General features: G+C 39.8%; 1 protein-coding gene across 1 annotated transcript in view; it reads right to left on the reverse strand.

The window, feature by feature from the left end:
• The window catches only part of RGS8 (regulator of G protein signaling 8), a 50,271-nt gene that overhangs the window by 32,285 nt on the left and 5,267 nt on the right, over positions 1 to 12,719 (reverse strand). The window contains 1 exon segment of the mRNA XM_070749002.1: positions 2,400 to 2,501. Coding sequence (XP_070605103.1) covers positions 2,400 to 2,501 — 102 coding nt within the window.

The raw sequence follows: 12,719 nt of genomic DNA on the forward strand, positions 1-12,719 counted from the left end.
TCCCTTTGTCTGGAGTCCTTAGAAGTTTAATGATCCTTTTCCAAAACTTCTATGTTCATCCACTCAAGTTGTTAATTTGTTCTGAGACATTGGCATAGAAGATATGTTATAGGAGATCGGCAGCAAAATTCTTCTAACTTTAATTTTAAAACTAGAGAATCTGCAGTCCCTTGGGTCATCCTTTCAGAGATATTTCTTTACCAAATTCCTCAATGTCTTCAACATTGACAGAACATCTAATGCATTGCTTTCACTGGAAAAGTTGAGAAATATTCAGAGCAGAGGCGGATTGCTCTTACCTGCTTCTACCAGTGTACTGCACATGCAGCTTCAGTTGTCTTGTGTGTGATTTTGCTTCTGTGCATGCACGGAACCCAAAAATCACATGTGCGTGTCCCCTCACAAGATTTTGGTCCGTTTTTGCCTCCTGTGCATGTGCAGAAGCAAAAAATTGCCAAAATCTCTCTTGCGCGTGCATCCCCTCATGAGATTTTGCTTCTGCGCATGCACAGCCAGCAAAAGATATGAAAAACGAAATAAAAATTATGGTGGTGCCTGAAGGACCGGCGCCAAAGCAGCTGCACGCAAATTGCGCAGTCTGGAGGCTGCTACTCGCTTATCGCACTGGTAGGAACCCATCCTTGAATCAGAGATGTATCTGGCTTGAAAATAACTGATGTTGAATGATTTAGCACAGTCAAATATTACCTAGGAAATGTTTTGTTACAGTGGTTCCCAATCTGTGTCCCATCAGCCTCGAGGGGGAGGGTGTGATGTTAACACAAGGGGTCCATGAAGGCTTGAAAAAATGTTATAGTTTAAGTCTTAAGTCTTGGTGGTCTATGGCAGTGTTTCCCAACCTTGGCAACTTGAAGATATTTGGACTTCAACTCCCAGAATTCCCCAGCCAGCGAATGCTGGCTGGGGAATTCTGGGAGTTGAAGTCCAGATATCTTCAAGTTGCCAAGGTTGGGAAACACTGGTCTATGGCCATGGTCCAAGCCCACAAAAGGTACTTAAAGGGGGTCCGTGGTAAAAAAAAAGTGAGAAATTTTTTTCAGAACCACTGTTTTATAACGTTGTGTATTATGTCATAAACTGTTTTATGATCTTTTTTATGTCCTACATTCTATAAAATTTGCCAAATTTCAGTTCCATGCCAATCATGGGCCCTGCATTTTGGAGACATTCTGTAAGCTAACCCATTTGAAGTATAAAGCTGCAATTGCTATTGTTTATTAGAATCTCTATACCATTCCCCTTGTGGATATCAGGGTGTGTGTAGAGAGGAGTGGGTGACAATGATGACTCATGCATTGTGTAGGCAAATAACAGTATGCAAATAACAACTTAAATACTCCTATCGATGCAAGTTTTTAGCTGTAGCACTCACATTAAAGTATTCCTACACACATTTTATCATTTTGATACCATTTTTCGCCCCCTATGTCCTTCTTGCCAGTTATTGCATTTCTCCCTATCTTGGTAAATTCCTTCACTTTGCTGATTGTCTTGTTGAAAGTGGTATGCAGGAAGCCATGCTTGCACGAATCACAGCAACCAGTTAGGTCCCACAGAGTGGGCCTTCTCCGGGTACCGTCAATTAAACAATGGCGGTTGGTGGGGCCCAGGGGAAGAGCCTTCTCTGTGGCGGCCCCGACCCTCTGGAACCAACTCCCCCCAGAGATTAGAATAGCCCCCACCATCCTTGCCTTTCGTAAGCTCCTCAAAACCCACCTCTGCCATCAGGCATGGGGGAATTAAGATAACCTTTCCCCCTAGGCTTCTACAATTTATGCATGGTATGTTTGTATGTATGATTGGTTTTATAACAAGGGTTTTTAACTGTTGTAGTATTGGATTTTTACATTCTGTTTTTTGTCACTGTTGTTAGCCGCCCCGAGTCTACGGAGAGGGGCAGCATACAAATCCAATAAATAGATAGATAGATAGATAGATAGATAGATAGATAGATAGATAGATAGATAGGTAGGTAGGTAGGTAGGTAGGTAGGTAGGTAGGTAGGTAGGTAGGTAGGTAGGTAGGTAGATAGGTAGATAGGTAGATAGGTAGGTAGGTAGGTAGGTAGGTAGGTAGGTAGGTAGGTAGGTAGATAGATAGGTAGGTAGGTAGGTAGGTAGGTAGGTAGGTAGATAGATAGATAGATAGATAGATAGATAGATAGATAGATAGATAGATAGATAGATAGATAGATAGATAGTGAAAGGAAATTTGTAAGCATTATTTTTATTCTCATTCATGAAATCATCAAGGATTCATCTTTTAAAAGATTCCTCCTGTGTCTCCTGAAAATGGTCAGTCAGTTGGTGCTTTGGCAAAGAAAAGGGGGGATAAAAGGAGAAAGGGATCCCTCATGGAAAACAAAGCCCCCGACTTACTTCAAAGCCCGGTTGGGTTTATCTGGAAGGATGGCTGTGAAGTCGCTGCATGAGTCTGACTTGTGAGACAGACAGCCCAGGCGAGTCCTCATCCCTCTGTTTCTGCAGTCGGTCATACACGATAGGGGAGCAAATGGGAGAGAAGGAAAAGGGATAACAATTAACACTAGTGCAAAAGAACACAAGAGGGATCTGTGCTTCATCAGTCATTGGGTCCATTTACCTCTGTGTTCTCTATTCAATGCTAGCTAGCCAGATGCTTCATAAAAGCCCACAAGAAGAGCAAGAAACTCTTATGCTATTTTTATTTATTTATTTATTTTGTCAAGTACATATTGGTAATATACACGGGGTGGACACAAAAATGGAAACACTTGACTTTTTGGCATAATGTTTGAACATGTTCAAAGCAATCAAAACTTGACATATTTTAATGGGTTTTTTTAAATTCTGTTATTTGATATGTTTTTTTTAAAACTACCTTTTTTTAAAACAGAAATTTAAGGAAATTGGTTATAACCTTCTAGAAAAGGCAGACCTCTCAGACTTTCAAAGAGGCCAAACTGTTGGTGCTCGAATGGCAGGTGCTAGTGTAACAGAAAGTGCCCGAATGTTTGGCGTTTCAAGAGGTAATGTCTCAAAAGTAATGACTGCTTTTGAAAGACAAGAGAAAACGTCCTCAGCCAAGCACAGGTCTGGTCGAAAGTTGAAGTTGTCTGAGAGAGACCGTCAGACTCTAAAGCGAATTGTTAGAGCGGATCGCAGGACCGCAGCTCCTAAAATCACTGCAGAGCTCAATAGACACGTACAGAACCCAGTTTCCACAAAAACTGTTCAAAGGGAGCTTCACAAATCTGGATTCCATGGAAGATCTGCAAGGTGTTTCCATTTATTTGTCCACCCCCTGTACAAAGATATAACAATGTTTATATACATGAAACTAGGAAGAGAGAAACATTAGACCAGGGGACGGAAGGCATGCTGGTGCACTTATGCACGCCCCTTATTGACCTCTTAGGAATCGGGTGGGGTCTAAGGGTAAGGTTTTGGGGCTTAGGTGATGATACTACAGAGCCAGGTAATGAGTTCCATGCATTAACTACTCAGTTACAAAAGTCATATTTCCTGCCGTCAAGTTTAGAGCAGTTTACTTTAAGTTTGTATCTGTTGCATGCTCGTGTGGTTGAAGCTGAAGTAGTCACTGACAGGAAGGATATTGGAGCAGATGATTGTATGGGCTATGCTTAGGTCATATTTAAGGCGACATGGTTCTAAGCTTTCTAAACCTAGGATTGTAAGTCTAGTTGCGTAGGTTATATATTGTTCATTTACTTGAAAGTGGTAGAATATGTAAGCAATCCCAAAAGAGCATCTTCTCAAATATCAATCTCATGGAAACTTAGGATCTTCTTGGGGGACGTCAGTTGTATGACACTTTAAGCTGCAAAGCTGATGTGTTTCACATGTGCTTCACAAAAGCATGTTTACAGTGGTTTTTACTTCAAGCCCTTAGACCTCGTCCCTAATGCTTATTATTTTTTTATACTATTTCTATTTTTTTTTAAATTGCTTATCTATTTGATCTTTTTATTGTGTATTTTTATAACTGATTTAAATCTCTGTAAGAGCAGGAGAGAGTGATGCATGCACATATATGCCTTTAATAAATAAACCAACCAACTAACCAGAAATGCCACTTAAGTACTAGCTTTGTTAACCTAACACTTTTTAAAGGCACCACTTCTCGTCTCCTGGCAACAAATTCCATACATTAGTCACTGAGAAAAAGGGTTTTCTTTTGTCTTTTCTAATTTATTTTACTGCCAATCAATTTCACTGAGAGATAATGCTGCAGGGATGGGCTAAAATAGGTCTTGAAAACAATTTCAGGAAGCTAGCCTTATAAGTAAGAAGATACATTTGGTGCCTTCTTTCTCTTCTCAGAATATATGGAATATGTAGAAAGCCAACACAGGCACCAAACAGAGCTACTTAGGTTCAGCAATCATTAAAGGTAAAGGTTTCCCGTGCCCAGTCATTTCCAGCTCTAGGGAGTAGTGCCCATTTCCATTTCTTAGTAGTGGGAGCCAACATTGTCTGAAGACATTTGCATGATCATGTGGTCAGCATGACTATATGCAGAGGCAAACAGAATGCTGTTACCTTCCCTTTGAAGTGGTACCTATTTATCTACTTGCATTTGCATTAGGTTGGCAAGTAATGGGAACCCACCAGTGCCCAGGTCTCGAACCAGTGTATCAGCTTTAAAGCTGACAAGCTCAGTGTCTTTAACTGCTGACACATCGCTCATTAGGGGCACCGCAAAATCTTCAATGGGTTAAGAGGTAGGCCAATGACTCAGGAACTAACTATAATGAAGGCAATTATAGCAATGTCTATGTGCTGGTGAGAGCAGAAAGTTCCATCTTGCTGTAGAGACACTTCTGACTTCTCTAATAATTGAATTGACCAGCAGAAGAGAGCAAAGGCTTGTCCTTCACTGCTTCTGAGAAGAAATGAAATAGACCTGAACTATTGCAAGATACATTTCAGCTCAATGACAGTAACACTTTTCAAAGTTAAGAATATTGGAGAATAGAATTTGACAATCAAATACATGAAGCCATGCATCATCTGTTACAGATGGTCTGCCTCTGGTTATCTCTTAAATTTCTGGGCGTAAAAACAACCCAACCCTCCAAGCCACAATCGCATTTTTTTCTTAGAAATAAATTGAAAGATAGGGAAAGTTCAAGTCTATTTGCAAACCATACTTCTACATGTGTGTGTACATACACCTCTCTGTACTGTTGCCTGCAGGAAACAGAAGGCCCCGAGTCTGCGAAGAGGGGCAGCATACAAATCTAATAAATGGATGGATGGATGGATGGATGGATGGATGGATGGATGGATGGACGGACGGACGGACGGACGAACAAACGAACAAACGAACAAATGAATGAATGAATGAATAAATAAATAAATAAATAATTTCCAATAGCGTTTTTCTTAAAGAAAGCATTGAAGGAAGTGGATGTAAAGTGTGCCTTGTACTCTACAGTGTAATGGTGCAAAGCATTAAAGAAAACTGAATACAGGGAAAATCAGTTGCTGCCTATACTGACTGTCGAAAAAGCCGTTTGCCTTTTATTAGCCTTGCACTGCAGAAATTCTATTGATGAAGAAAACCCTACTATATAGCATGTGGGTTCAAACTTTCATTTTTAAAGGCCAACATAACACGGCAAATGTTTTATCTGGCTTCTATAAAGTCTAAAATAAAAGTTATATTTCAGATTGGCATTATGAGGCCTGTGAAACACTAGTAATCCATGGATTACTAGCAAGGGATCCAAGGCAGCTTGTTTACGGAAGCCAAGAGAATTTTTTGTAATCATGACTTTAAAAAAACATGACTTAAAAATAAGGTCATAATAGTTTGAGATTGGATGTATGTCCCTCCACTGTCCCCAAGGCTTGCAGAGAAATGCTAGAAAGAATAAGTTATAGCTCAAGAGAAAACACAAAGACCTACTTTGTATCTCTATTTCAAGTCAAAACCAATTAAAATTTTATCAATGTTCTTTTAAATTATTTAATTATTTTAAAAACTTTAATATGGCTTCTTCTTTTTTTTAACATCTGGGAGAGATAACCCTTGAAGCAGATGGAGCGCCAAAAGCTCTACAAACCAAATTAAATTTTCATTTTCAACCCCATCTCCTTCTGTTTTGGGAAATGAACCAAGCTTAAAATAACTCTAAGCGACCCCAGAGAGCAAGATAGCGTTGAAAAGTGTGAGTTTTCTTTTCACTTTCCTCTTTCAGGGGACCCATACCCACCATGGTTAAAGCTGAACGGGTATGATGTGACTATTGATTGCATCCTTATTGAGGCTGAAAGACAGCATAATAAATGTCCTGTTTTAATGAATATAACCCAGCCACAGTTCAAGCAGAGGAGGAAAGTGAGAAGAGGCCATATGGCTTGGTTTGACTTCTCTCATCAAATTCTCAGCATTTTGCCTTCATAAAATCAAACTTGGAAAGCAAATGCAAACGTGAAGAGTGAATAAGGGGTCATCTCCATTTGTCTCCATTAAACTGAATGTCAAAGTAGACACTGGTTAAAGAAGCATAAATCTATGCATCCGGTCGCTTTCCTTTGTGCTCCAGAATGACTGGGTAAGGATTGCTTGAAAGGGATCACAATGCAGGGAAACCCATAGGGGGGTTAATGCATACACATATACACACACATGCACATTTATTTATTTATTTATTTACTTACTTACTTACTTACTTACTTACTTACTTACTTACTTACTTACTTACTTACTTACTTATTTACTTATTTATTTATTTATTTTATTTGCATGCCGCCCCTCTCCGTAGACTCGGGGCGGTTAACAACAGTAATAAAAAACAGCATATAAATCCAATACTAAACAACTAAAAAACCCTTATTGTAAAACCAAACATCCCTACAAACAAACATAACATGCATAAATTGTAAAGGCCTAGGGGGAAAGAATATCTCAGTTCCCCAATGCCTGACGGCAGAGGTGGGTTTTAAGGAGCTTATGAAAGGCAAGGAGGGTGGGGGCAATTCTAATCTCCGGGGGGAGTTGGTTCCAGAGGACCGGGGCCGCCACAGAGAAGGCTTTTCCCCTGGGCCCCGCCAAACAACATTGTTTTGTTGACGGGACGCGGAGAAGGCCCACTCTGTGCGACCTAACCGGTCGCTGGGATTCATGCGGCAGAAGGCGGTCTCGTAGATATTTTCCTCTCTAATAAAAATATATAGAAAAAAAACTTATGGAGTTCCTATATCCTGTATCAGGATAGGGAAAACTATGACAACAAAAACAGTGGACAAGGAAGGTCGGTTGTTATAATGTTCCAGTTGTATGTTGATAGCTTCTCAGAACCTATCCTGGCTTCCTTTCCACTGTTCAGGACAAAAAAGAGGAAGTTATTTTTCTAGGAAAGAGTGGTTTATGTTGTTATTGAGGAATTCTCATACATTTTTCAATGATCCTCTCAAAAGACCTTGGAAAGTATAGCCTCAAACTGTATCAGCTCTGAAAGATGCCACATCCCTACAGACCTTTATCTTCTTCTCTTGACTCTCTCCTAGCCTCAAAGGATCTTTTTCTGTTAATTTCATTCTGAAACAGCCTACAAGAGCTTTGTATCACTGCACAGTTAAATATAAAATGACATTTCTCCCTGCCATATGGGAAGCTTCTGCAGAAAGCTTTGGCACTGTCTCTGAGATAATTTCACTGTGCCCACATCTCCCTTCTGTTATAAGCATTCTTGGCTAATTTCTATTTATTGAATATTTTAATGTAATTTTAGAGCAAATCTAAATGTTGCTGAATAAACTAATTATCTGGCTGGAGCCATACAGCCTGCTCCATAGCATTTAGTTCCGTCAAAACAATAGAAATAGCATTAGCATTATTTCCAGCACTTGCACCTGTATTTCATCAAATCAGATTTTAGTAGCTAGCAGCCAAATAAATGTTCAGAACAGTCACGTTTCTTTGTTTAACTAAGGATTCCAAAATGATAACTATTTCCTCTCCATCATAAAAGCTTATTGTTAGGATTGTTGTGCATTTTGAAAATGATTTAGCTGGCCTTCCATCCAATAGTATTCACTCAACAATTAATTCACATTTAAATACATTTGCACGTTGTCAGGTTATCATTTTCTTTAATACTAAAAAAAATATATTAGGATTTTAAAAATTATATTAGGAGTCTGCGGAGAGGGGCAGCATACAAATCTAATAAATAAATAAAATTGGGGGGGAAAGGCTATGACATCAATTTCATATCACCAAAATGGCTTCATAAAGCAGGAACAAGTGAATGTTTAATTTAAAGCAACATCAGTTAAAATGCATTTTCATCCATGAAAAGTGCAGCTTTAGTCTACTCAGGTATTAGCTGTTAAGAATTCAGCTCTCTGCATTGTCTGCAGATGGATGACAAGTCTGTTCTGTTCTTGCTGGCAAAAAGTATCCTTCAAACTAATACAAGCATTGGCATAATTGCACACCAAGTAACAAATAACAGTCAGAAGAACCATCCTGAGCACATTATATTGTATTTGCCAACCAAAAAGATGGATAAGTTCTAATTCAGTTGTCATCACAGTATGATATGTTCATTTAACAAAAAAATCAGATGTGTCAATTAATTATATACATATACTGCCTTTTATTTAATAAGCTCATGAGCCCCCAATTACTACTTAAAGAATTCTCAGGAGGTAGGCTAATCTGAGTGAGTGAATCTGATTTTGAACCCGAGTTTCCTTAGTCCTACTTTGGCATAGTGATGACCAGTGGTGCATTTCTTCGGGTTGGGACCTGTTCTTAGAACTGGTAGTGCCTGTGATGGGAGGCTCCACCCACCCGCCTGGGACATGTGCCTGCTCAGAACTGTTGAGTGTGAACACAAGCATGAACCAGTAGCAAAATCATTTACTACCCACCTACCACTGGTGATGACATAAACAAGGCATACCCTTTATACAAAGAACTGTGTAATATCCTAGTCTAAAGGACAAGGTTACACTAAAACTGGCAAGTCAGAAAAACAAATGCTGTGTGACGCTAATGGAAAAATACCTAGCAGAGATTTATTCAAATCCTTGAGTTGCCCTGAATTTGATGCCTTCAATATACAGTTCTCCACCCACCACTTTTGTAGGTAAAATACTGGGGAAAGCTCAGAATCACTTATTTAAAGCAAATGACATGCAGTACTGCAGTGCTGGTTAAATTCCTTTGAGGTCAGAGCAAGGAGGCAATGATAATACCCTGTTTTCCCGAAAATAAGTCACCTCCCGAAAATGAGACATACCCTGTTTCCCTGAAAATAAGACGTACCCCGAAAGTAAGGCATGTCAGAGGTTTTGCAGAATTTGCTAATATAAGGCACCCCCTGAAAATAAGGTGTAGTCAAGTTTACATACGGTACCATTCAAAGCTGTTCATATTGGTACCATAATAATGTGGCGTCCCCTGCTGGCCCCTTCCATCGCTTTGTACCGTCCAGTACAGCAGACACAGTCTGTTGCTGTCTCACCGCTATTATAGTCTCCACTACAGTGCAAGCCGTAGACTGTAGTTCCTCTCGTGGCCGGAAGCTGCAATAGCGGGAGTATACTGTTGTACCATATAAGTGCCATCGTTTGTGTGTGTGGGTGCCATACTGACAGGTACCGTACCATAATCAGTGTACCATACGGTACACTTCCTTTGGGGCTGTCAGCTTTTCTGCCTGTGAATTTGTCTTATTTGAGAAATATAAGGCACCCCCCGAAAAAAAGACATAGCACAACTTTTGGAGCAAAAATTATTATAAGACAGTGTCTTATTTTCGGGGAAACATGGTAGGTAGAATTGCCTAATATGAGGTATCCCCTGAAAGTAAGACGTAGGAGACGTTTTGTTTTGCAACATTTCCAAACAGAACATATATAACACTGCTGTCCATAAATTGCATCCCAAAACGCTGCATCAATCAGATTTAAAACACATCCAACATGCGGCTGCATGTTTGGATGCGTTTTTGTTACAGTATTTAATGTTCATTTTTTATGTTCAGCAATAACTGTGAATTTTTCATTGAAAAAAAATAAGACATCCCCTGAAAATAGGACGTAGCACATCTTTGGGAGCAAAAATTAATATAAGACGCTGTCTTATTTTTGGGGAAACAAGGTATGTAGAGAGAGCTAAGCAAAAATGTAGAAAGCCTCATCTTGGATAATATCCAAGACAGAGAAACAGGAGATCAAAATTTGTGAAATGGAAAGGGGAAAGTATAGTTGGGGGACAGAGAGAGTATCCCCATGAATTTACTACTTCAGTCCAAAAGCAAATGATAGTTCAGTTGGCCCTACTTGAGAAGTTCTGTTACATAATGAAATACCATATCACAGAGATGGCCAAGCTCAAGTTTGTTTTCGTAATATTCCATTATATCTACAGAAACAATTGTCCCACCTGCAGTCTAAAATGTACTATTCTGCTGTTTTCCCAACCTATGAGAGCTTTACCCTTTTTCTTTTCTCTATTTGGATAATCCAGAGTTGAAGTGGGGGGGGAGGTAGAAAAACATGATATTTGGAAGTTGACCTTTGGACGACCGGTGAGGTCCCACAGAGTTGGCCTCCTTAGGGTCCCGTCGACCAAACAATGTCGGTTGGCGGGACCTAGGGGAAGAGTCTTCTCTGTGGGAGCCCCGGCCCTCTGGAATCAACTCCCCCCAGAGATTCGCACTGCCCCCTCCCTCCTTGCCTTCCGAAAGAGCTTAAAAACTCATCTTTGCCGCCAGGCTTGGGACTCTTAGATCTTCCCCTGACCATTGAATGCCTTAAGTATGATTGCTGAATGTTTGGTTAATAAGTTAATTTTTTAGGTTAATCTTCTCTTTCTAGTTGTTTTTAATATTGTAGTACTAATTGGATTATATTACTGTTCTTTTTTTATATATGCTGTGAGCCCTCGGAGAGGGGCAGCATACAAATCCAATTAAATAAATAAATAAATAAATAAATAAATAGATCATGTCAAGTTCCACATTCGTGAATGAGTGAGAATTGGGTAATTATGCTTAAGATAAAAAATAGTCCAAATAGGTGTTTTTCTTAGTATTACAGTTATGTCAACAGCAGTTTTACTATATTGTGTTCATATGATTCCCTTTGAAGCATGACCATCAACATATATTCCAGAATTCAAAACCCCATGGCAGAAAGATTACTATGGTTTTTGATTATTTAAAACAATGATCTTCATCCAGTGATAAAATGTTCCACAAGTAGAATTCAGGAATACGGCGGGACATAATTCAGTTATTAAAATTTGAATTAAGTCTTTATTGTAAACAAAAAAATATCCTCCATATTTGGTGTTCTTGTTGGAACAGTGAGTATCTGATCAGAAACCAAGGAAGCTCTTGATGTCTCCCTGGTCATAGTAAGATTGTGCCCTGATTTCCATGGAATTTTCTAGTGCCATTATCCATTGTAGAGGCTGGATTCATTAGATGGTCTACCTCCAGTGTCCAATGGACCCAGATAAGCTTTCCTGTTGGTCTGATGTATGCTCTATCCAAGCCTTGGTTGTTATTTGGAGTAAGAGTGCAACTAAGGCATTGGATTGGATCCCATACTTCCCCCTCTTGAGGACTCTGTCAGTTCCCATGATTCACAAAGGAGTAGATAGAGACAAAATGAGAAATGTCTAGAGTCTAGACCATCATTGGCACTTAACAAAAGGCAAACTCAACCAAACATGGTCTAAAGCTATTATTAAGGCCTAAGATAAGAGTGCAAAGTCTCAAAACATCTCAATCCTTACTGGGTCCATAGCTTGCTGACTTGTAGTCCTCTTTTGGGTGATACAAGCCTCCTGGGAAAGGGAGCTTGGGGATTCCCCTGCAGGAGAATTTGCTCAGTATTTATTGGACATGTTGCTTGGCTTTGTTTATAGTTGAATGTCAACATTGTTGCAGGTCCAGAGGACATGTCTGGGAAGACGTCTTGCCCAATTACCGATACCTGGGAACGGTTTGAACCTATTGGATATGAGAAAGTAGACAGGGCCCTTAGAACTATGAGTTCATTCATCTCCTCTTTAGATCTGCCCCTCCTGGCCTGCTAAAGTGACCCAGGGGATGTTATGTCAGTGGGCCTAATGGTGGCTAATGAGAGGATTGTTGTTCCTCTACCTCTTAAAATGCCTTGGTTTTCCCTTTTACAAGAAGTTATCACTGGAACCCATCATACTGGATTATATTCATCAAATATCTAACCCCTCTGGGGGAAGGTGATTGCTAAGCAGGTTCAGAGGACTGTGGAAGAAGTGAGTTATTTGAAACCTTTTCAGTAAGAATTCAGATCCATCTGAATCCTTGCTGGGATGGAAACAGCATTAGTTGCACATTCCCTCCCCACACCGGGGGAAGGATACTGCAAAATCCCCATTCCTTCCTCACACCAGGGGAAGGATACTGCAAAATCCCCATTCCCTCCCCACTCCTGGAGGAAGGATATTGCAAAATCTCCATTCCCATCCTACTCTGGGACCAGCCAGAGGTGGTGTTAGCTGGCTCTCCTAACTACTCAAAATGTCTCCAGAACCTGCTGAATTTCACTCCTTATTCAAGTTAAGTAACAACAATTTTTTGTAAGCATATTGGGAATTTTTTTTAATGGGTTTTTTTGAAATCTTGCTGAGACTCAATGCTGAAATTTAAGATACAAGATATTGACAATTATTGGTTTAAAAGC

Source organism: Erythrolamprus reginae, chromosome 3 (assembly GCF_031021105.1).
Source record: "Erythrolamprus reginae isolate rEryReg1 chromosome 3, rEryReg1.hap1, whole genome shotgun sequence".
Taxonomy (NCBI): Eukaryota; Metazoa; Chordata; class Lepidosauria; order Squamata; family Dipsadidae; genus Erythrolamprus; species Erythrolamprus reginae.